Source organism: Pantherophis guttatus, chromosome 2 (assembly GCF_059756535.1).
Source record: "Pantherophis guttatus breed Tessera chromosome 2, ASM5975653v1, whole genome shotgun sequence".
NCBI lineage: Eukaryota > Metazoa > Chordata > Lepidosauria > Squamata > Colubridae > Pantherophis > Pantherophis guttatus.
Window position 1 is genome coordinate 226,519,704 of NC_142064.1, and position 21,944 is coordinate 226,541,647.

Consider the following 21,944-nt stretch of genomic DNA (forward strand, 5'->3'; position numbering starts at 1 on the left):
CTGACTAGCTCAAGGTTCCCTCAGCCTTCCATCCTTCATCAGTAAAATGAAGACCCAGATTGGTGGGGGCAATATTGAGTTGAGGAAGTTGTTCATGTTCTGAATCATTGGGATTGACCACAATGGACTAAAAGAAAACCAATCCTATAAATGGGAACAATCTTAAAACAAAGATGCCTGAATGGAAGAAAATAAAAATTGGAATAGTAATTCAGCCAATTTTTAGTAAGTATTGAATATTCCTTGCTGGAAGAAGCAATGTTTTTTTCTATTATACTCATATTGCATGAAATAATGACAGAAGGGAAGAAGCATAGTTAGAAACTTCTTTGTGGAAGGAAGAAATAAAACTGCTCAGGAAAAAAAAGGTGGTCAGGAGAAGTTGAGCCTGCTTTTACTGATGCACGCTTAGTGCAAAATGAATTTATTTGGATTATTTCAGTATAAAATGTGCAGAGTTGTTCTTAAGTGTCCCTCTGATCATATTTTAGACTGGCAGAAGATTAGTTTTTCGTTCTGAGCCTCCCGCTTTCAAGGAGAAAGAAGATCAGGATCAGGGGATGATCGATAAAGAAAAAGAAGAGCTGCTCTATTACTTTACTTAGCAGTCAAAAGGTGCAAGACATTATGAAGCATACAGCAAATGACAAACTAACAAGAAAATGTTTCAACAGATACTCTGTAAATTTGGGGAGAAAGCTACTCTATCCTAAGTATAGTGACATCTAGTAGATCAAAATATAGATGACATCTTTTCATAGTTGTAAAATTATTAATTTTTTTGGTCAGTAAATTAACTTAGTGATAGAAAACATCTACCAAAGTGATCAAAGATCACAGACTAATCTAAAGTTTTGCAGCTAGGAAAATAGATATACCAGTGACAAGTACTAATTTCTTTTTTTAAAAAATTCAACCTTCAATATCAGATTCATTTTTTTTTTTTTTTTGTAATTAAGCAGATTGTATGGACATAACAAAAATAAAGTTGAAATGAAGAACTGGACATTAATTAATTTTATTAGTCCTTTTAACTCCGTGATTATAAATATCCATTGCCAGCAATGGACTTTGCCAGAATAAATCTAATGTTTGCTCTCAAGCCATTAGGAATTTACAATGAGTTAAAACTGAGTATATAAACTTCATAAAAGAACACATTTGTCTGTCCACAGAAGCAATTACTTATTCTTCAATAAGCAAGACTCCGTATAGGAGAAGCACCACAACAAATGGATACAATTCACATTCTTACCAATTTAGGGATCCTCTTTGGATTAAAAAGAACAGAGTGGTCTGACTCACATATACTTTGAAGAAAATGTAGGCCACATCTACTGTGGAAACCACAAAATGTTTTTTTTTTTGCTCAAAGAAAATATATGAGGAATAAACAGGCTTCTTATGGTCCACCTATTTAATCTAAATCTACCTCTGTGTCTTTATAATAGACAGTTGTGCTTGGATTCCAATTTATAGAGGATCACTATCACAGTAAGTATGTGAACTATTCCACTGAATTTTTGAGGTGACAATTGTTTAGGACAAAATGCCCCCATTTCTCTTTAAAACTGAACCTTGGTGATAGAAAGAAAAGATGTTTAAAAATAAGCAATTTCTTCACTTTTTCACCGAGAGGTTTTATATCAGAAATAAAAACAATTTGTTTTGATAATGTAAATGTATAGTAATAGGTCACGATAGTCAGGTAAACATTTTACAGTCAATGAAAAATACCCACTCAAGATTTTTTTTTCTAAAAAACATCCACAAATGAAATTCTGAATTAATGTAATCTGTATAAAATGCTTCTAAACTACATTCTTCTGAAAATGAAGTTCAAAAGGCACAGGCATCAATTAGTATATTTCTGTTGATGGGTAAACCTTCTTAATCTGGAATAATCTATTGTGAATAATCCAAGACAGAAATTATCCATGGTTTAATTAACACAGTAGAAAATAGTATTTCCAAAGCCATTCCAGATAGTATAAAGGGACATCAGGCTCAAGAATCTCCCTTCAGATTTCAACAGCTCTAAGAAATATATTTCCTAAGGCTCCTGACTTCCAAAGCATAGATGCCCACATGATGCACAGTAATAGTTTAAAGACCAGAGAAGACTGTTGATCAGTCTTCCTCTTTGTCAGTGCTACTAGAGATGTTGCAGAGCAATAGGGCAAGGCTACTTTTACTTAAGCATGAGTTCCAAGAATACAAATTTCGAATGTGATGGTAGAAGGGTCAATTTAAAGATATTTGTTGCTCACTCCTCATATATTCAAAACAATTAACCTTTAATTTTCTCCTAACTGTAAATAAATAAGAAAAATTCAAAAGTGTTCCTTTGTAGGATATCTTTGTATAAAAAACAACAATGCTCACACAACTTTTTAACGAAGTCATACATATGTATAATTTTAATGCCATGTGGCATATCATGAATAAAATGTTTTAAGTTCCAGACTTAAATTCTTTTGTAAAACACTGACATCTTATTTCTCTGCTGAGCTGAAAGCTTAGTATTTTTCTTAAAAGTTTGCATGAATTAATTCTATTATCTATAATAAAAGATAGGTGTTTTAAAAACATATATATTTAAAGATGTTATTTTCCATTTCGGTCAAGATGTTACTTTTATATGCTGTTACTAGCTGGCAGCTCTGTCTTCAGCCAGATAGTCTGTATGGAAATAATAAGATCATCATATCAACATTAATTTGGGAGTAAATTCTACGGAAATCAGCAAAACCTATTTTTGACCAAAAATGCATCATGATAGGTATATGTAATAAAGGTAGCTTTGTACAAATTGGCAATACTGTTTTATATTACTGTAAACATAACCAAAGTGATAAGAAATAACATGTGCTAGGCAGCTTTCTCAAGTTCAGTGTAAAATGCTAAATTAGAGATAGCAAGAGCAAGAAATCACATTGCTCTACTAATTCAACCTTTACTGTCCCTGAGTATGGTACTATTTTAATGCTCTTATCTCTTTAAAATGTCAGTTTGTAAAAATAAATTGGTCTTCCTGCTTATTCCTTCATTTTAACCCAAAATTTAATTAGGGATTCATTTCAAGAAAAAAAAGTGCTAAGCTTAATTGTTATCTACTATTTTGAGAATTATTATTAATTCTTAATTATTCTTAAAATCACTGTAGGCTATCACCATTGCACTCTAATGCAGGACTCTAATTCTGCCATATGTACCTTTTCCTGACTCTAAGATAGAACATACCAAGATCTCCAATTGCCTTATCAAATAAAATTTACTGGTCAAGATTTTTGTTGCACGATAACCATCAAGTATCCCAGCACTGGTGATCATGCTTCCATTGTTCACTTTTTCCTTTAAAAGCAGGAACAGACTCTTATTTCTCAGGATGCTTCAGTGTCTGAATGTTCTCATGGTTCTGTCTCCAACACAATCATTCAAGGTCTTGTAGATTAATGGTGCTTCCTGTAAACTGGGAATTATCAGAATTGGCATCTTCTTCAGCAGAATTGTGTGGCTCCTGTTTAAAGCAAGGTGTTAAAAGGTTCAGAATTTCACAATTTGCAATGGATTAACTACACTCCTTAGATTACACAAACACTGCAGTCTTCAAAACCTATTAACTTTGTTTATAGGAATAAACTACTCATATTTCTCAACAGGTAAAACTCTCACTAAAAAGCCTGCAACATGTTTCATTGTTTTCTCCTCCTTTACCTTAACCTACCAAATTTAAAAGACACAACCAAACACAGAAGGAACCTTATTGTAAACTTAAAGTAGTGGTTAATTTTAGTATAATAAAATCAGCTGAAGCTGCATTTTATCCAATTTTGAAACTAAAACGTTTTGTACCTGAAGAATATGAACTGGTAAATCTACTGTCAGCTGAGAGTGTGAGGAGGAAGATTGAGAACTGAGCTGGAATGGAAGATCTCCTTCTCCTGGAGAATCATCCTAGCAACAAAGGAGACAATATATATATATATATATATTTAACAAAACACTTTAATAACTTCAATTAGGAGCTCCACACACTTTCACTTAGGCAACCCAATTGGTATCATTGTCTAACACTGACTTAATACACATATTAATCAATAAATTCTATTGCCATCAACTTCTTTCAGAAGGCAGGGTTGTTGATGATGTGGGCAAAATAAGAGCTGTTCCAAGTAATGCTCCCTCTATAGCATTTTTTTTTCTATTGCAAGTAGTCCTCACTTAATAGTCACAATTAAGACCAGTAACTATCACTAAGTGACACGGTTGTTAAGCAAAACATAATGTGACTGTGACTTGTGATTTTACTATTGGCTTCTCCATTGATTCTGTTTCTCAGAAGCTGATTGTGAAGCAACTTGAACTTATGTCCGGGGGATGCTGGTCATAAGTGCAAGGACCTCTCATAAAGTTACTTTTTCAGTGTTTTTGTAACTTCAAACATCACTAAACAGAGCAGTTGTTAAGCAAGGATTAGCCATATTCCAAATATTATCTTAATTTCAACTTTAGCATTCTAGGCAGTTCCTATAATCTATATGATGCCATGTTAATAAGACGCTACAAGTCCTCATAGGTTCCTCTACAACTGAAGGCTCAGATCATTAAAGAGCCTGGATAGCTCAGCAGATTAATGCATTGTAATTTAACTCCAGCTGTCTGCAATTAGTAAGTTCGAATCTTGCCAGGCTCAAGATTGACTCAGCCTTCCATCCTTTCTAAGGTAGGTAAATTGAGGACCCAGTTTGTGGGGCAATAAGCTGACTTTGCATAAATATACAAAAGTATGAAGGCTATTGCTTAACGCATTGTAAGCCGCCCTGAGTCTCCGGAGAAGGGCGGCATATAAATCAATTTTTTTAAAAAATAAATTAAAAAAAAATGTGACACTGATCAGCTTGGTTTGTATCATTCTGCTGTTTGGGAACTTTGAACCCTTTGACACCCATGTATTCGCAATGCTCAATTTCATCTATGATTTTTCTCCTCTGAAAATGCTTCTCTGATGCAAAGTGACTCATTCCAGCCCATTTAACTTTGCCAGTTCCTATAATGTCAATAATGAATCTCGAAATTTCTAATCTGATATGAAATATGTCTTGGTTCATGGTTCTAACATTCCATCTACCACTAGTACCTTTATTGCTGAAGCAGTGTACCAGGGAATTTTTTAGTAGCACATCTCTCTTTTCACAGGTAGAGAAATAGCCACTTAGTTGAGGAGCACAAAATTGCACTTGAATTCATTTTTCCCCTTTCCTTGACTTTATCAACTGCCAAATATATCTTTTTACATTTCTCTGTTATTTATTACCAGCATTCTTCAAAGAAATAATAATTGCAAATATTTATTTCTGAATCAAAAGGATGGCAAAAGTGATCATGTGATTAAAAAAATCAAGATGGAAATTTTAGACATGTGATAAAAAAAATAATAATTGGAAAGTTAAATTTTGCAATTATTTTCTAAGCAGAATTTGGATTTGCTGCACCAAATCATAACATACTTGCTCTATCTAGCTATCTCCACCAACATATTGTATCACAAATCCCAGTTACATGTTCTTGGAAAAAGAATATTATTTTCCATAGGTTAAATTGCCAATTGTTACCTGAAGCAATTGAATTTGAACAAACTGTGCGCCAGCTGAAGAATCTCTTACAGTTAGATTTCCATTAGGCAAAATACTGCTGCATAACCGATTTCCATGACTAAAACAGTTAACTTTATCATTTTTGCTTTTTCTTATAGCAGAATCACTTGAGCCTGAAATAAAGAGGTGGCATTTGTAAATATAAAGCTACATTCTGGAGTAAGCTTCATTACATATCTGAAAATATTTCTCCTGAACAACTTTGAATGCAAGATATGTTCTTACCATATATAGAGCAGATTATTTAAGCACTGTTGTTAAGCATATTAATAGTTGAGGCTGCATACAAGTTGTTCACAAAAAGGAGTAAAAGTAAAGGTTCCCCTTGCACATACGTGCTAGTCGTTCCCAACTCTAGGGGGCGGTGCTCATCTCAGTTTCAAAGCTGAAGAGCCAGTGCTGCCCGAAGAAGTCTCCATGGTCATGTGGCCGGCATGACTAAATGCCAAAGGCGCATGAAACACTGTTACCTTCCCACCAAAGGTGGTCCTTATTTATTTTCACACCTATTCATCCCATGGTTACTTTCATCTTCTAAAAACGTATTCCCAAGAATTGAGAGGTATTTCAGAAGAGGAGGAAATATTACATATACTCTTATATATTCACTTGCCTTGGAAAGGAAGAATTATAAAAATTACCTAATCTAAAAATGCCATCAGTGCTGTTTCTGTCCTGTATCAAGGCCTGAAACCTGACTAAAAAGGGCCAGATAATCAATTTCAACCAACATCCTCTGGAACTGAAGCTCCACCATCTTCTAAGATTGGATGAAAATTATCCACAATGGTGGGGCCCAGTAATGGCTTCTGGTGGAAAGGGTACACTAGTTCCTCTTTAAAAACTGTAAACACCACCGCCCATCAAGGATGAATTCCTCATTGCTTCAGCCACCCACATGAGCAGCCAGGAGGGACATGGATCTAGCTCACAGGTATTTACAGCCCAAAGGAAGGAGCCTGCCCACTTCCTCAGGTCCAACAAGGTAAAAGTGTCCCAGATAATGGGTTAAGTCTATTCCCTGGGCATCTCCATAAGACTTGAACCATGCTTGGCATCCAACTGATCCAGATCTGGGCAATTTTATCTACCAGTTAAGCACAAAGTTCCTCTGCATGGCTGATTGTCAGACCTAACCCAGTCTGATCCCTTAGGGAAGTAAAACTCGCGACTCCATTTGAAGTGAAAAGACACTTTTACTAAGAGGTGCTTGATTACAGGAGAATCAAGGGGAATTTAAAATTCCTGCATGCCAATTCAGAAATATAAGCCCTGGTTTCCCTTAGCCCTCCCCCCAGGGTCTGCCGGGCATACCCAATCCAGCATACCATGATGTTTTGAGGTGTTTGGGCTGGTGAAATTCCACACTCAGTGCAAACGGCCTTGAAGATGCCAGTGCGCCAGCACGAACCAGCTTTCAAACTGCTCTGCTCTTCCTCAACTGTCAATCCCCCCTCCCTATTTCCCATAATAAAGGTATACAGCTTTATTGTCCATGTGTTCCCCCCTCTCTTCCCCAACTGATGACAGAACGCCAGCAAGGCGCCCAGCTGAAGCTCCTTTTCAGCTGCCTCAAGTCTTCTGTGAACCACAGGGAGCAACAGGCCAAGACAGTTCGAATGGGCACAATCCTGTACAAGGCTCTGGCCACCTCCCTACTCAAATAGCTGCCAGAGCATCCATAGGACTGTGCAGGGCATCAAGTATTATCCTCAGCTCCCTTGTAATTGCCATAAAGAAGACTGGAAGCAACTCTTTAATGGTTTTTTTCCTTTGCTCATCTGTACTGTTTCTATCATTTTTTCTACTTTATATACTTTTTCTCGTTTTATCATTTAATTACGTAAAAACTCTTGATAAAATTATACACACATATATAGAGGGAGAGAGAATGAGTTGCTCTGAGCAAGAATTCTAAATACTGTAGCCTACAGCACTCCCAACCCTAAAAATCACTTTGTAAATAGTGGTTCAATATGTATTTCAGCAAGTGGTTTGTTGTGCATGGATGTGTTCAATGGTGTTTTCAGAGGTCTGGTGGGTACTTGGTACCTATAGGTAATGTGTGCTAATCAAGAGTTGGTTGATTGTTTCAACTTCAAGGATCTAGTATGTATTTATATGCTGCAGAAGAAAAGTATCTCACAAAGCTAAAAAATGTCTTGTACAGCCAAGATAAATGTTTCAATAGGAGCTTCAAAATTGAGGTACCCGTCAGCCATCTGAAGGCTTGCCATTTCTTAATAAATGCAGATTTAGATATTACAAATTTTAAGTTATAACGGATACACTATTTAACCTGGCCGGTGGGGAGGCGGGGGGAGGTTTTGAGTCCTAGCAACAGCCTGGATAAGTTCCTAGTTTTCTTGGCAAGATCATTTGGAAGTGGTTTGCCCTTGCCTCCTTTTAGGGCTGAGAAAGAATGACTGGCCAAAGTCACCCAGCTGGCTTGATGCGTAAGGCAGAACTAGACCTTATGGTCTCCTGGTTTTTAGCCTGATGCCTTCACCACTACAGCAAAGTGACTCTATTCAATTTAGGGTTCTAAATTTAACTATGATACTATCCTTAGATCCAGTTTGATGTATACACAATATACTGTACTGAAATAATTAATACTCACCTACGTCATTCCCATTTCCCTTTTGTTTTCTTTTTTTGGCAAGCTGAATAGCTCGATAATCTGTTCTTGCAGACCCACCACTCTCCTGATGAGATAAAAGGGTTTGTTCACATCACTAAATCCAGGTAGTTAAGATATGCAGCTTTTCATTATGAATTCCATTTTCCCCTAATAACATGTATTAATCCCTAACAGCTTCCTTGCTTATATTTAATTCTGTGTAGCATCCTTCTGGTTAAGTCCACGGGAAAAGAGTCCCTGTTTATTTTACTCCACTAGACGTTGCTGACTACAGATGCTCATCTTCGTTTCAAGGCTGTTGATCCAGCATTGCCTGAAGACATTTCCGCAGTCATGTGGCCAGCATGATGTCACGGAGTGCTGCTTCCTCCCCACCAAAGTGGTACCTATTTATCTACTTGCATTTGCATACTTTTGAACTGCTAGATGGGCAGAAGCTAGGCGAAGATGGGCACTCGCCCTGTTGCATGATGCTCGGGTTTCCAACTCGGGTTGTTGGCTTTCCAGCCAACAAATGTAGCATATTAACCACTGAGCCATTGCAATGCCCCATCTATGGTTAAGTCCATAGACAAAATAAATTTCCCTTCCTTTTGTAAAACACCAACATCTGCCAATATAAAACCCTGCAGAACAGATTATTTTTCAGAGGGGGCTGCAGAAAAAAAAAGAGTCATTCTACTCTGCAAGCTATCTTTGCATGCAGTCCTGTATATACATCAGTGTGTATTTTAATAAGTCATGCAATCAAAGGCATATTTCAATAGCATGAGGGAGAAAACAAAGTCTAACAAGGGCAAAATTTTAAGAAACGCCTTTTTCTATAAATATGGAATACACTATACTTTTTCGTCACTCAATCCCAAAGCACTACCTAGTTTTAAATATTTACAATGGTTTGAGAAGGAAGTAATGAATAAAACTAAGCATTGGCTTCTAAGCTTCTGCTATCTATCCTCTTTCACTTGATGCACAACATGTAACAGCATTGAATCCCTTTCACAGGCAGAAACAATTTATGCCACTTACATTATACAAAATATATGGTGACTTCACTCGGGGCAGACATTCCATAAACTTTTTTGATCTGGTAGAGAATCACACACAATGACAATATCCTCAAAACCAAGATACTAATAAAAATTAGTTACTTAGAGTTATTGCATACCGGAATAGAGCTGCTAGTCACCGTGCTTAGATCAGTTTCTTTTTGCGCACTGTAACTTCCTGAAGGATTGGAGAACACATACTGAGTGACGACTTTGCTGCCTTCTTGTTGCTCCACAACGTCCAGGCTAGGAAGCAAAGTTTGCTCTGCTTTATTTGGAGCTAATAATTCAGCTGTATTGTTTCCACCAAGGCTGCTAGAAGGGGATAAAGTGGCTGTGTCTACTGACAAGTTATTGCTGGAAGTCAAACCCTGCAAGTCTTGACTGGAACTTCTCGCTGACAAAGATGCTAATGAGCCTAAGGCTTCTGCATTCACCGTCTGTACTTCATCCAAATTTAAAGTGCTTTGCTGTAAAACGGTGGTGGTGGTTCCCAATAAAAGAGAGCTATCCAGGCTCTGTGGAATGTCACTACTGGCCACTAAAATCAGTGGGTCAACTGTCTGAGCAAGGGAATTGCTATTGACAGACAGACTGCCTCCAAGCGTGGAGCCTACTGAAGCGACATCTATAGTAAGAATTCCAGAGTTTATTAGAGCCATATCAGCTGAAATTCCAGAGGAGTTCCCAGATACACTAGAAAAAAGGGATACCAGATCTACATTGCTGAGGTCACTTTGTCCTGAATTGGCAAGTTCGTTGCTAGGTGTGAGGGAACCAATGGTTTCCATCTGATTTAATAGATCTGAAACAAAACAAAACATGTTTATAAGATTACCTAGTTAGTATGATAGGTATCATACAAATCTTGCCTCCTTCCTCTCCCTCCAATTTGGCTACATAGCCACATTCCAAGTATCTGATCTTCCCTTTCTGATCAAAGCAGCCAACACTACCCTCTTTAAATTTGGAAGAAAACAGTACAAGTATTCCTCAACTTACAACCACAATTGAGCCCAAAATTTATGTTGTTAAGTGAGAAATTTGTTAAGTGAGTTTTGCCCAATTTTAAGACTTTTCTCGCCATGTTTGTTAAGTGAATCACTGCAGTAATACGGTTGCTAAATGAATCTAGTTTTCCCATTGACTTTGCTTGACAGAAAGTTGCAAAAGGAGATCACATGACTCCTGGACACTGCAACCGTCATAAATGTGAGTCAGTTGTCAAGAATCCAAATGTAAATCATGTGACCATGGGGGAATGCTGCAACAGTCATAAGTGTGAAAAATGGTCATAAGTCACTTTTTCAGTGTCGAGGACTTCTTGTAGAGCCAGAACTCAATGCTACTATGCCACGGTAATGTAACTTTGTTAGGATTTCAGATAATCCCTACTTCCTGATAGCACATATTCAGACCTCAATAATATGCTATGCATCCCTAGCAAAAATGGATGGTGTTAGAAGTGATTTTCAGTTAGCAGTAAGTGCCAGCAGTATTTACAGAGGGCGTGAAGGGAGGCATTATGGTATAGGCTCTATCCTTAAGTATGAGTGTTGTGTTATCTTACTACATATAAAAGGGCAGATCTTTGCAGCATTATGGCACAAGCCCCACCCCTCCTTTATGTGCATTTTGTTATTATGTAAGACAGAATTTAGGGCAAAACACAACATTGCTATTGTCATTCTCAGTTTGCTAATCTTTGCTGAACTAAACGGAAAAGCAGGTCACAGAGAATACTAGAATTTCTACATGAATTATTCAGAAAACATTTTCAATAATAAAGAAGGTATTTGTAGTAGTATCAACTGAGAAAACCTTTGAGCAATACCCAAAACAAATGATTGTTTCACTTAAGTGACCCATTTATTTTGCATTCAATTTTTATGCTTCTCCTAATATACCCACTTCTTGCTCCCATTGAACAAAGTGACATAATCACCTTTGTCCCAAACGTGCTTTTTCAAGAGGCAACTGGACTTTCTTGTTTTTATTTGAAGACGTTTCGCTTCTCATTCAAGAAGCTTCTTGAGCTCTGACTGGATGGCGGGGAATGGAAGGATTTATATTCCTTGCACACAACTGGTCCATCTGCAAGGAATATGAATCCTTTCATTCCCCTCCATCCAGTCAGAGCTCAAGAAGTTTTTTGGATGAGAAGTGAAACGTCTTCAAAGAAAAACAAGAAAGTCCAGTTGCCTCTTGAAAAAAGCACCTTTGGGACAACTATGACCCAGATGACTGAGAATCTCCATAGACATAATCATCTTTGTCTCTTTTGATGGGCATACATTATTTGAAAGAGATTACTTAAAATCCAACACTCATATTCCTATCTTTCATGAAGAGTTTATCAACATTCTTTTACTTGCTGTTATTTTTGCCATTTATGTATAGCCTGCCATCAGTCACTCATTTTGTTTGTTAAATATAACTATTTTGGCCTTTGATACATTAATTTTCAAAGCCACAATCCTGGTTATCATAAAATTACCCCTTACTACTGTCTGTCCATGAAAGTATATACATAATATTTCACCAAACAATACCTCGTGTAACATCACTACAATCTTTTCTTTATTAATTTATCTTTAAATAATCAAGGAGGATCACTCACTCATCCTTGGGTAACTCACTCAATTCTGAACAAGCACTCCAGTTTTCATTACTTATTACATTCAGCAAATAATTAACGCTATGTTGATATAAAATGTCTTATAGCTCAAAATCATTCATTTTATTATATGTTCTATAAAAATCAATAGTAAACGTTGTTTTTAATATTTATACATATATCAAGTATATACAAAATGTTTATACATATATCAAGTATATTCAAAATAACAAAATTATTTGGGTTATACGGACTCAAATAATTAGCTTTTGAATAAAGAAATCTTTTTTTTGCAAGATCTTTAGATATAACACATTCTATGCATTATTCAAATCCCCAGATAACTCAAGTCTTCTAAGATAGCAGATCATACCTGCACTAAAGTTGTGTTGCTTGACCATATGTGTTTTCATACTATGCTTTGAATTGAATAATTTGCTACAACTGGATACAGGGCAACGCATCTTCAATGAGTCCACATCCTGAAGGTGTTTTTTGGAGTGAATATATAGACTACTGCGTGCTGAGAACTTTGCACAACAACCTGAAATATACAACAACTGGAGCATATGAATATAATATATACCTATAGATTTAAACCCTATTATAAAAGTTTCCTATGAGATTGCAGATAGCACAATTTCTCACAATTCCTTACTCATAGGCCTCAGTGTTTTGATTCCCCAGATCTTTTCTCATTCAATTTTCAATGATTTATAAAGCCTCAAGACAGATGACAATGCTAAGAAACTGCTAAGGAGAGAAAGCCAGTTTGAATTGTTTGTATGCACTGTACTCTTGTCACATCCTTAGAGAGGAACAAGAAGGACAGCGATAACTATACTGACTACATTTGAAAGGTGATCTTACAAATCTTAGAACAAAAGTTATGCGATACCAGCTTCAAAATTTTGTGAGAACCCTGCATGCAATTCAGAGCCAAATTAACTAAAACAACTGTACTATTCAACTATAGATGCATTCATCAAGGCAGTGGAAACTTTAAATATAATACAGAATTTAAATCTCCATCCTGCACCCACTCCAATTTTATTTTATTTTTTACTTGTGGATTTCTATAATCCCTAAAAATAAAAAAGAAGTGTTGAAATTAAATAATTTTTGAGGGAACAGCATGCCTTTGGAAGAAAGATTTATTTAGCTCCTTCTTCACAATTATGTTGTAATTTGAAAGTATTTTCTTTCCTGTCATGGAATTCAGTAGCAATTCTTCTGTCTATATAATGTATAGTTTGATCATTTATACATATCATCAATCTATGCAGAAATAGAATCAAGTGTTTGAGTAATACCTTCCACAGGGCATTCAAATGGTTTTGTACCAAGATGAGTTATACTATGGCCTTTCAAATGTTCTGCTCTTGTAAAAGATTTTCCACAACCTTCTACAGAACATGTGAATCTCCTGTCATCTTCATGTTTCCTACAAGAGCAATTAAATTGACATTAACATCAAGCACTTCGTACACAGAACTGAGAAAATCATATATCAATAGATTGAAGTCTGATAAGTTTGTAAAGCCTATTATTAGACTTGACTCCAAAAATGTTTTAGCTAAGCAGACTGCTTCCCCTCAACTTAAAGTCTATTAAGAGCATTTATTCAAGTTCATTTTCTATTACTTAACTTATAACTCCAAAAACTTAAACTGCAGGTTCTTTAAAATTTTGTATATAATATGTGTATGGCATTGATTTTTAGTATAATCAGTTGGAATATTTACCTTTTATGTCTTAATAGCTTAGACATACTGGTGAAGGACCAGCCACAGCCTTCAAAGTCACAAATGAAAGGTCTTTCCCCTGGGGGAAGAAAAAAGGCATACAAAAACTAGCACATTTGTTTCCAAAAATGATTAGCATTTATATTCATTAACTTCTTTACATTGATGATTTTACCAATCAAATTCTTTACAAGATACAATTAAATCCTTGCCTAAAACCAGATTATCAGTTTTTAAGGATAAATCCATCCAATCAACATAATTGTTCTTTAAGCCAACCAAATGCCAACTTTAACACTACCCTAGTTCACACCTGTGTGACTTCTCATGTGGATTTTCAGCCGGCAAGCTTTGTCATATTGCTTGTTACAGCCTGGGAAGGAGCAGGAAAACAATTCTTGTTCCCTGAAGTGGACTCGATTATGAGAAAATAATGCACTCACTGTTATGAAGGTCCTCTCACAACCTAGAGAAAAAAGGAACAATTAACCATGTTCTGCAGGAAAGCAGAAACAAACAAAACAAGTGACTTCAATAGCTCAAAACAATGTTACAAATAAAAACACAATTTTCAAAAGCAGATATGCTGCTAAAAGCCAATAAAGGAATGTTTTCATGTTCAATTTCTACATCTTCATCCAACTAAAAGTTTTTGAAAATAGAATACTAGCAGACTTATTTTGCTCTACCCACCTAAATTACAACAAAAGAATCTATTATCTAACTTCCAATCTACCATAATAGGGCCACTAAGGTATCTAGAAATGATAGAAGTTGAGATCCAGCATTTGCAGAGGACTACAATGGGAAAGGATGCCAATTTTTTTACCAATTCCCATTAATGTTCCTCCTGATAACCTATATAACATTAAATTAGAATTTAGATTTGCAACAAAAATTCCAAATAATAATAAATTCAAGTCATCTTAAAATCAGCGTACCACAATGGAAGGTATATTGAATTGAGGTTAAGGAGATCTGAGTTCAAATAAATCATGGTAAGTGTACAGAGATAATACATTTCTGAATATTCCATTTTACAATCAGAACAGGCATACCACATTTCACAAATTTGCTGTTATCCCTAAATGGTACTCTTAATATGAATTCAGCTATGGTAGTCCACAAAGCTTTTTAAAAACTTTCTGTAATATATCATGTAATTATTTTAAACAGAGTATATTTTATTTAAAATTGTATGGAACAAAAAGGGACTCTTTTCCATGTGGACACACATAGGATTGCAGGTCTGTGAGCCCCTCTAGAAATTCAGAAAGATCAGTTCATATCAAAGGTCACAGAAACATTCATGGGTATTTTTTCTGATAACATGTTCAACATATAAACATACAAAAAACACACTAAGTAATAATGCAACAGAGATTTCAGTACTGGGAATTAGTTCAAGGCTGAAGCTATTATCATATAATAATACTTTGATGTGAATTTGTGATTTGCAGGGTATTTCTTTTACTTTGTACAGGTAGTCCTCAGCATACATCCTTTTTTTCAGTGACCATTTAAATTTATAGCGACTTATGACCAATTCTCAAAACTCTCGCCATTGCAGTGTTATGTGGTCACAAGCTGTAGCGCTTGGCTTGCAATTATGACATATTATGTGATCGACATTTGTGACCCTTCAGTATGGAAGCTGGCAAGGAAGGTTACAAACTGCCCTAGAGTTGGTTCAGCTACCTTTTCTCCTTGAGGGGCCAGCTATGGAATCCAAGAATCCAGAGATCTTATATTCTGCAGCACCTCACCCACACTTTATTGTAGGGGTCTCCAACCTTGGCAACTTTAAGTCTGGCGGACTTCAACTCCCAGAATTCCCCAGCCAGCTTTGCTTCAATAGCTCAATAGCTTTGCTGGCTGGGGAATTCTGGGAGTTGAAGTCCGCCAGGCTTAAAGTTGCCAAGGTTGGAGACCCCTGCTTTAGTGCATGCCTGCCCACAGCACCTTGTCCTCTGGCCAAGGCCTCTGCCACCGCTTCTATGCCTCCACTGGCCCTCCCATTGGCCCTGCCAATTTGCCATGACACCCGTGTACCCTCTCTACACTCCTGAGTTGGGGTTCCCATCTCTTCCTGCTTAAGAACTTGTGGGCCCTTGGGTTACAAGGGCAACCAGAACTGCTGTCACTAAGCAATGCAATCACATGATCTCTCTTAGCAATGATCCCAACTGCAGTCATAACCCAAGGACTACCTGCACTCAATTATGGATTAAAAGTTAAATAATTGTATACTTCTAACACTTTTAAGGGATTTTTTTTTACCTTTCTCTTTTTATTTTCAATTCTTTAAAATGTTTAAATAATAGAATGTTAATTTTACAAATTAATTATATTACTGCACCGAAATCTGCAGAGAAATAATAAAACGATCCTGATTTGCTATTTTACAATGAAGAAATATCAATGAGTATTTCTGTTTTCGATATTAATTGGAATACGAAGAAGATCTGGAAAGAAACTGGACTACACCCTTAAAATAGCCCTCCTTTTTCCCCAGTTCACGGCTACACACGAGCAGCGCGAAAGGCAGTTTAGTTTGCCCAAACCAAACCAACCAGGTCCGGATCGACTAGATTACCTGGGTACTCGCAGCGGTAAGGCCGGTCTGGCTCCAGGTGGCTCCGCCGTTGATGAGCCCCGAGCCGGGCGGCGCTAGGGAAGCGCTGCCCGCAAGCCTCGCACTTGAGCCTCGCCTCTTCCTCGTGAGCCCTGCCGTGAGCCCGAAGGTTGTAGATGGTGGTGAAGCGCTTCGTGCAGCCCGGCGCAGAGCAGGCGAAAGGCCGCAGCTTGTCGTGGGAATGCAGGTGGCGCCGCAGTTTGTAGGCCGTGGCGAAAGCCCAGGAGCAGCCGGGAATCGGGCAGCTGAAGGGACGCGCCGCCCGGCTTGCGCCAGCCGAGGAAGCCGGAGCTGCTGCTACCGCCGCGGTCTCTCCGCCCTCCTGCCCAGCGCCGGTTGGGCTCCCGCCGCGCGCCGACAGTTGATGCAGCCGCAGAAGCTGCTTGCGGGAAAAGGTCTCGGCGCAGTGGGAATCCGGCCGAGGATACGACGCCGGAGCCCGCGAAGATGCAGCCGGGGGCTGGGCGGCGTCGGCGTCGCTCGGCTGAGCCTGAGCAGGCGGCGGGGCTGCCGGCGCCGGCCCTCCGAAGCTAAGCGTCCCATTTTCGAAGCGCACCAGAAGGCTCTGGTTGTTGATGGTCAACGTGCCCGAAAAGGAGGAATTCCCCTGGCCGCCGCCACCCTCCTCCTGAGGCCCGCCGCCCTCCGAGAGCGGCGCCGAGGCCTGGCCTTCTCCGCCCGCCTCGCCGCCCGCCTTGCCCTCCCGGGGCCGCTGCGCCGGCGGGGAATCCTGAGTGGAGCCTCGCGAGGGGCTTCCGGAGGCTCCGCCCCGCACCAAGTTAAGCACCAGCAGCAAAGCGTCACTTTCCGGCGGCTGCCCGGGGCCTCCGGCTGGCGGGGATAAGGCGGCCGAAACGCCGCCCGAGTTAGCAGGTCCCGGCGGAGGCGGCTGCGGCGGCAACTGCTGAGGCGGCTGCGGCGGCTCCGGGAGCTTCCCTTCGAGGAGCAGCAGCACCGGGAATGTCACGTCCAGGCCCCAGGCCCCCGCCGCCGCCGCCCCCGCAGAGTCACGAGGCTGAGGAGGTCGGCGAACAGGCCCTGAGGGGGCAGCAGCCCCGTCGTCCGCACCGGCGCCATGTTGTTGGGTGGCGGGCTCGGGCTGGGCCGCCTCCGCCGCGGCAGGCAGCCCCTGCGTTTCCATCTTGGGGGTCCCTGTAGCAGCGGCTGAAACCGGAGCCGCGGGGCGGAGCCGGCCGAGAGATCGGAGAAACCCGGAGCGCGGAACGCAGGAGAGGAGTCGATCCTTGCGCGGCCGACTGTAAAACCAGGAAGTGGTGGTGTTCTGCGTGAAACCGGAGGATAGATCAGAAGTGGGGAGGAGATCTTGAAAGATTCAAAGCGTCACTGAAACTGAAGAAAGAAATCCCACTTTGCATGAGATTTTATGCTCCTAGGTAAATAGGGATCTTGTAATCATTTACGTATTGCTGTAGATAGATTAACAGAGTTGGAAGGGACCTGGTAGGTCATCTAGTCCAACCCCAAGCAGGAGATCATAATCGCGAATAGAATAGAATAGAATAGAATAGAATAGAATAGAATAGAATAGAATAGAATAGAATAGAATAGAATAGATTAGATTTTTTTATTGGCCAAATGTGATTGGACACACAAGGAATTTGTCTTGGTGCATATGCTCTCAGTGTACATAAAATAAAAGATACATTTGTCCAGAATCAAAGTACAACACTTCATGATAGTCAGGGAAACAGTCAATATAAATCTTAAGGATACCAGCAACAAGGTTACAGTCATATCAAAGTTAAGATATTAGAGCAATAATTAACATGTAACTTGTTAGATTCACAGGGCACTATCTCTTAATACTACTAACAATAGGCCTCGTAAATAAAACTTTGATATGTGTGTAAATGGTGTTTTCCTTCATTCCACTTCCGCGAGGACTATGGAGCTCTCTCATCAGACCTTCGCCTGGTGGGTAAGCTGCTGGGATTGCTAAATAATGTCGGAGAGCTCAGAGTTTTTGGTCCCTTGCCCTTGGATGTTTCATTATTACTGAAACTTCCATCTAACAATACCTTCCTAAATTTAATCTCGTATAAAGTGACTTTCTTTCATCACAGCCTTAATGCACCCTTCCCGTATGTTTGAAATTGATGTTTCCAAGCCAGTTATGACTTTCCAAAAGATTTGTGCTTGCCGGTATTTGCTTTGCCTCCAACAAAGCAGCTACCTGTGTGTCAGAATCATGCCTTTTATTCTGAAGTGCGGTAAATATTTTAATGGTGCTGGGCTGTTTTAAACTTAATGCTAATGTCTGTTTTTTCTGTAACATAGTTTTCAGTGTATACTTTGTTTAGTGGTGTTTAGTCTGATAGGTCCCATTAGGGAGGCGAACTCTCTTAAAAACCAGAAATAAAAAGTAACTGCTGTAGGAGAAAGAAGGGGAGCCAGGAGAGAGGAATTAACTCCCTGTAGTAGTTAGCAGAGTGGTTTCCAAACATGATGTGAATTCTTCAGTTTACCTGTCCAATTTAACATGTTAAGAAGGACAGTAAAACTGGAAAGGCTAAAAAGTTGGAAAAGAATAATTAGATAAGGAAACAATGAGTGTAATGTTGGGTGGAGATTGAAAAAAGGGTTGCTGGGATGCATGAGCTAAACTTATTTACTTATCTATTTTACACTGCATTCAGATATAAACTGTTCAGTGTGGTGCACACAATTCAAAATACAGACGTATGAAAAAAACAGCAAGCTGGATAGTTGAGCAAGTGAAGGAAGTGGCAATGAAATCTGGTTTCAGAAGGAACCATCCTTAAACGGGTGGGCAGCCATGGGTAGCTATCCTTAAACTCAAGTCTTCCCAATTGTAATGGAAAGTGAGATTGGTGGCATATAAATTTAATAAGTCAATAGGTCAGAGTATCGTATATGAAGAGAACTATCAATCTTCTAAGAAAGAAGATGACATGCATTGTATATATTGAAAGAAAGCTGCTTCTTTAGTTATTATTTAAAGTTGTTGACATGTTTTATCTATTACTAATTTTCTTTCCACCTTATAGAACTGGACTGCAGATGATTCTGAGGCTGGACTCACACTTTGTGTTTTAACCAACCAACCTTTTTGACTAGATGATAGTTTGCTAGTTTGCACAACACACTAAACCATAAGTCATTATTTACAAGTCAGCCACTGGGTTTACCCAACACATAAAGCAAAAGCCAGTTGAACCAGGTTATGGTGTGGTTCCAGTCTGAGTGGCACAGATAATGTCCTCAAATATTTCCCACACTGCGGTTATAGATTTTATTAATATTTTAATACGCCAACTACTGTAATGTCATGAAAATTGCCATAAAACATTTAAATAGTTAATAAAGGCAATAGAGCAACAACCATTAAAAATGAAAATAAGCATCCATTAACATATGTTTTAAAATCTAAAATACAAACAAAAGAATATACTTCAGACATCACAGGTAGCAACTCTCTAGTAAATGTGTTTGCAGCAACTATGGGTCAGATATCTTCAAATAATCTCAAGCATGGATGAGAGTGTGAAATCATATGAAAGAAACTCAAACTGCTTAGGGACTTAGAACAATAACCAGCTCTTAATATTCTACCTGAAAATTATTTGGAAGCTGACATGATGCTTTTAGCAAAGGTTTAAATGTTATGTCCTTCACTGGCTCCACAAATCAGTCTAGCTGCTGAATTCTGGGTAACTAAAGTTTCTGGGCTACATACAAATGCAACCCCATTGCACTAATCAGGCTGAAGGTTACTAGTACGTACACCAGTTCTTAGCCGTTGGCTTTTAGAAAGGTCAGGTTTGTGTGTTACTAAAAAATGATAAAGGAACTCCTGGCAATTAACTCAGCACATAGGAAAAGAAATATGGATCCAGAAGCGCCATTAAATTGTATACCTGTTCCTTTGGGGGGAAAGGTAACTCCAAGCAGAGCTGGAAGATCTCCCACTTATAAAGAAGGAAAGTAGATCTCAAAATTTGTTGAGACTATTAACAATTCTACAGAGAATTTATAAAGAGGTTATGTAATAGCCTGGGGAGAATAGTTAATGAAGCATGGCATAAAAAGGTGTACTGACTTTCTGGGAAAAATTAACCAGAGGGAGTAGAAGGAATTGCATTCTGAATCTTTCACATGAAGGAAATGTGCCAATTCATGCCTGTCCAGATGGTTTCTGCATGACAAAATTAAAGTATTAAAACCAAATTGGATGCTATATATAGAATTATGTGGAATTAGCCAGGATCTAGTGTAGACTTTCATAGATGGTATATTTTGGGCATCTTCAGTTATAGTTGCTGGTGAAACATCAGGAAATTTGCTATCTATGCCACTGTCACCAAATCCTAAAGCCAAACATTGTCCTCACCAGGATTCATCTAAACCTTATTAATTTGATAACTAAATGATGTTTCTTTCTTTAATGCACTCACATGGTTTGCTACAGTTTTCATCTTACTGCTTTCTTAGACTCCCTACAGCAGGATTCCAACATTTGGTGCCCTCCAAATGTCTTGGATTTTGCTTCTCAACTTTGACAATGCTGACTTGAAATTCCACCCACTTAGGAAGAGAGAATTTGGCCTAGAATTTGGCCTAGGTAATACTACAGCTGAGATTTAGTTTTAAAAATGTAGGAATTGATAAATCTTAACTCTTTACAGTGGGGCAAAAAGTATTTAGTCAGCCATTAATTGTGCAAGTTCTCCCACTTAAAAAGATGAGAGAGGCCTGTAATTGTCATCATAGGTAGACCTCAACTATGAGAGACAAAATGAGGAAACAAATCCAGACAATCACATTGTCTGATTTGGAAAGAATTTATTTGCAAATTATGGTGGAAAATAAGTATTTGGTCACCTACAAACAAGCAACATTTCTGGCTCTCACAGACCTGTAACAACTTCTTTAAGAGGCTCCTCTGTCCTCCACTCATTACCTGTATTAATGGCACCTGTTTAAACTTGTTATCAGTATAAAAGACACCTGTCCACAACCTCAAACAGTCACATTCCAAACTCCACTATGGTGAAGACCAAAGAGCTGTCGAAGTACACCAGAAACAAAATTGTAGACCAGGCTGGGAAGACTGAATCTGCAATAGGCAAGCAGCTTGGTGTGAAGAAATCAACTGTGGGAGCAATAGTTAGAAAATGGAAGACATACAAGACCACTGATAATCACCCTCAATCTGGGGCTCCGCGCAAGATCTCACCCTGTGGGGTCAAAATGATCACAAGAACGGTGAGCTAAAATCCCAGAACCACACAGGGGGACCTAGTGAATGACCTGCAGAGAGCTGGAACCAACGTAACAAAGGTTACCATCAGTAACACACTACGCCGCCAGGGACTCAGATCCTGCAGTGCCAGACGTGTCCCCCTGCTTAAGCCAGTACATGTCCGGGCCCATCTGAAGTTTACTAGAGAGCATTTGGATGATCCAGAAGAGGATTGGGAGAATGTCATATGGTCAGATGAAACCAAAGTAGAACTGTTTGGTAGAAACACAACTCGTCGTGTTTGGAGGAGAGAGAATGCTGAATTGCATCCAAAGAACACCATACCTACTGTGAAGCATGGGGGTGGCAACAT

At 38.8% G+C, this 21,944-nt stretch overlaps 2 protein-coding genes across 2 annotated transcripts in view; one reads left to right on the forward strand and one right to left on the reverse strand.

Annotated features, from left to right (window-relative positions):
• Positions 1-1,006, forward strand: part of CFAP100 (cilia and flagella associated protein 100) — a 32,093-nt gene extending 31,087 nt beyond the window's left edge. The window contains exon 17 of the mRNA XM_034431546.3: positions 492-1,006. Within this exon, the coding sequence (XP_034287437.1) occupies positions 492-605 (114 nt within the window). The 3' untranslated portion in view covers positions 606-1,006. The remainder of the gene's footprint in view (positions 1-491) is intronic.
• Positions 1,000-17,562, reverse strand: ZXDC (ZXD family zinc finger C). The gene is made up of 10 exons (XM_034431545.3): positions 16,309-17,562; positions 14,026-14,178; positions 13,713-13,791; positions 13,281-13,411; positions 12,341-12,511; positions 9,470-10,155; positions 8,281-8,365; positions 5,616-5,770; positions 3,856-3,957; positions 1,000-3,520 (listed from the first exon to the last, which is right to left on the reverse strand). The coding sequence occupies exons 1-10, from the start codon at positions 17,486-17,488 to the stop codon at positions 3,434-3,436; spliced, it is 2,829 nt and encodes a 942-aa protein (XP_034287436.2). The 5' UTR covers positions 17,489-17,562; the 3' UTR covers positions 1,000-3,433.
• Between the last annotated feature and the right edge of the window lie 4,382 nt (positions 17,563-21,944).

Excerpts from the sequence above, each read along its gene's own strand:
- ZXDC (XM_034431545.3), bottom strand. The coding sequence starts at position 17,488 with ATGGAAACGCAGGGGCTGCCTGCCGCGGCGGAGGCGGCCCAGCCCGAG. Across the intron at positions 13,792-14,025 it reads CCACATGAGAAGTCACACAG|GGGAAAGACCTTTCATTTGT; the intron begins GTGTGAACTAGG and ends TTCTTCCCCCAG. Across the intron at positions 5,771-8,280 it reads GGGAAATGGGAATGACGTAG|GCTCAAGTGATTCTGCTATA; the intron begins GTGAGTATTAAT and ends TCTTTATTTCAG.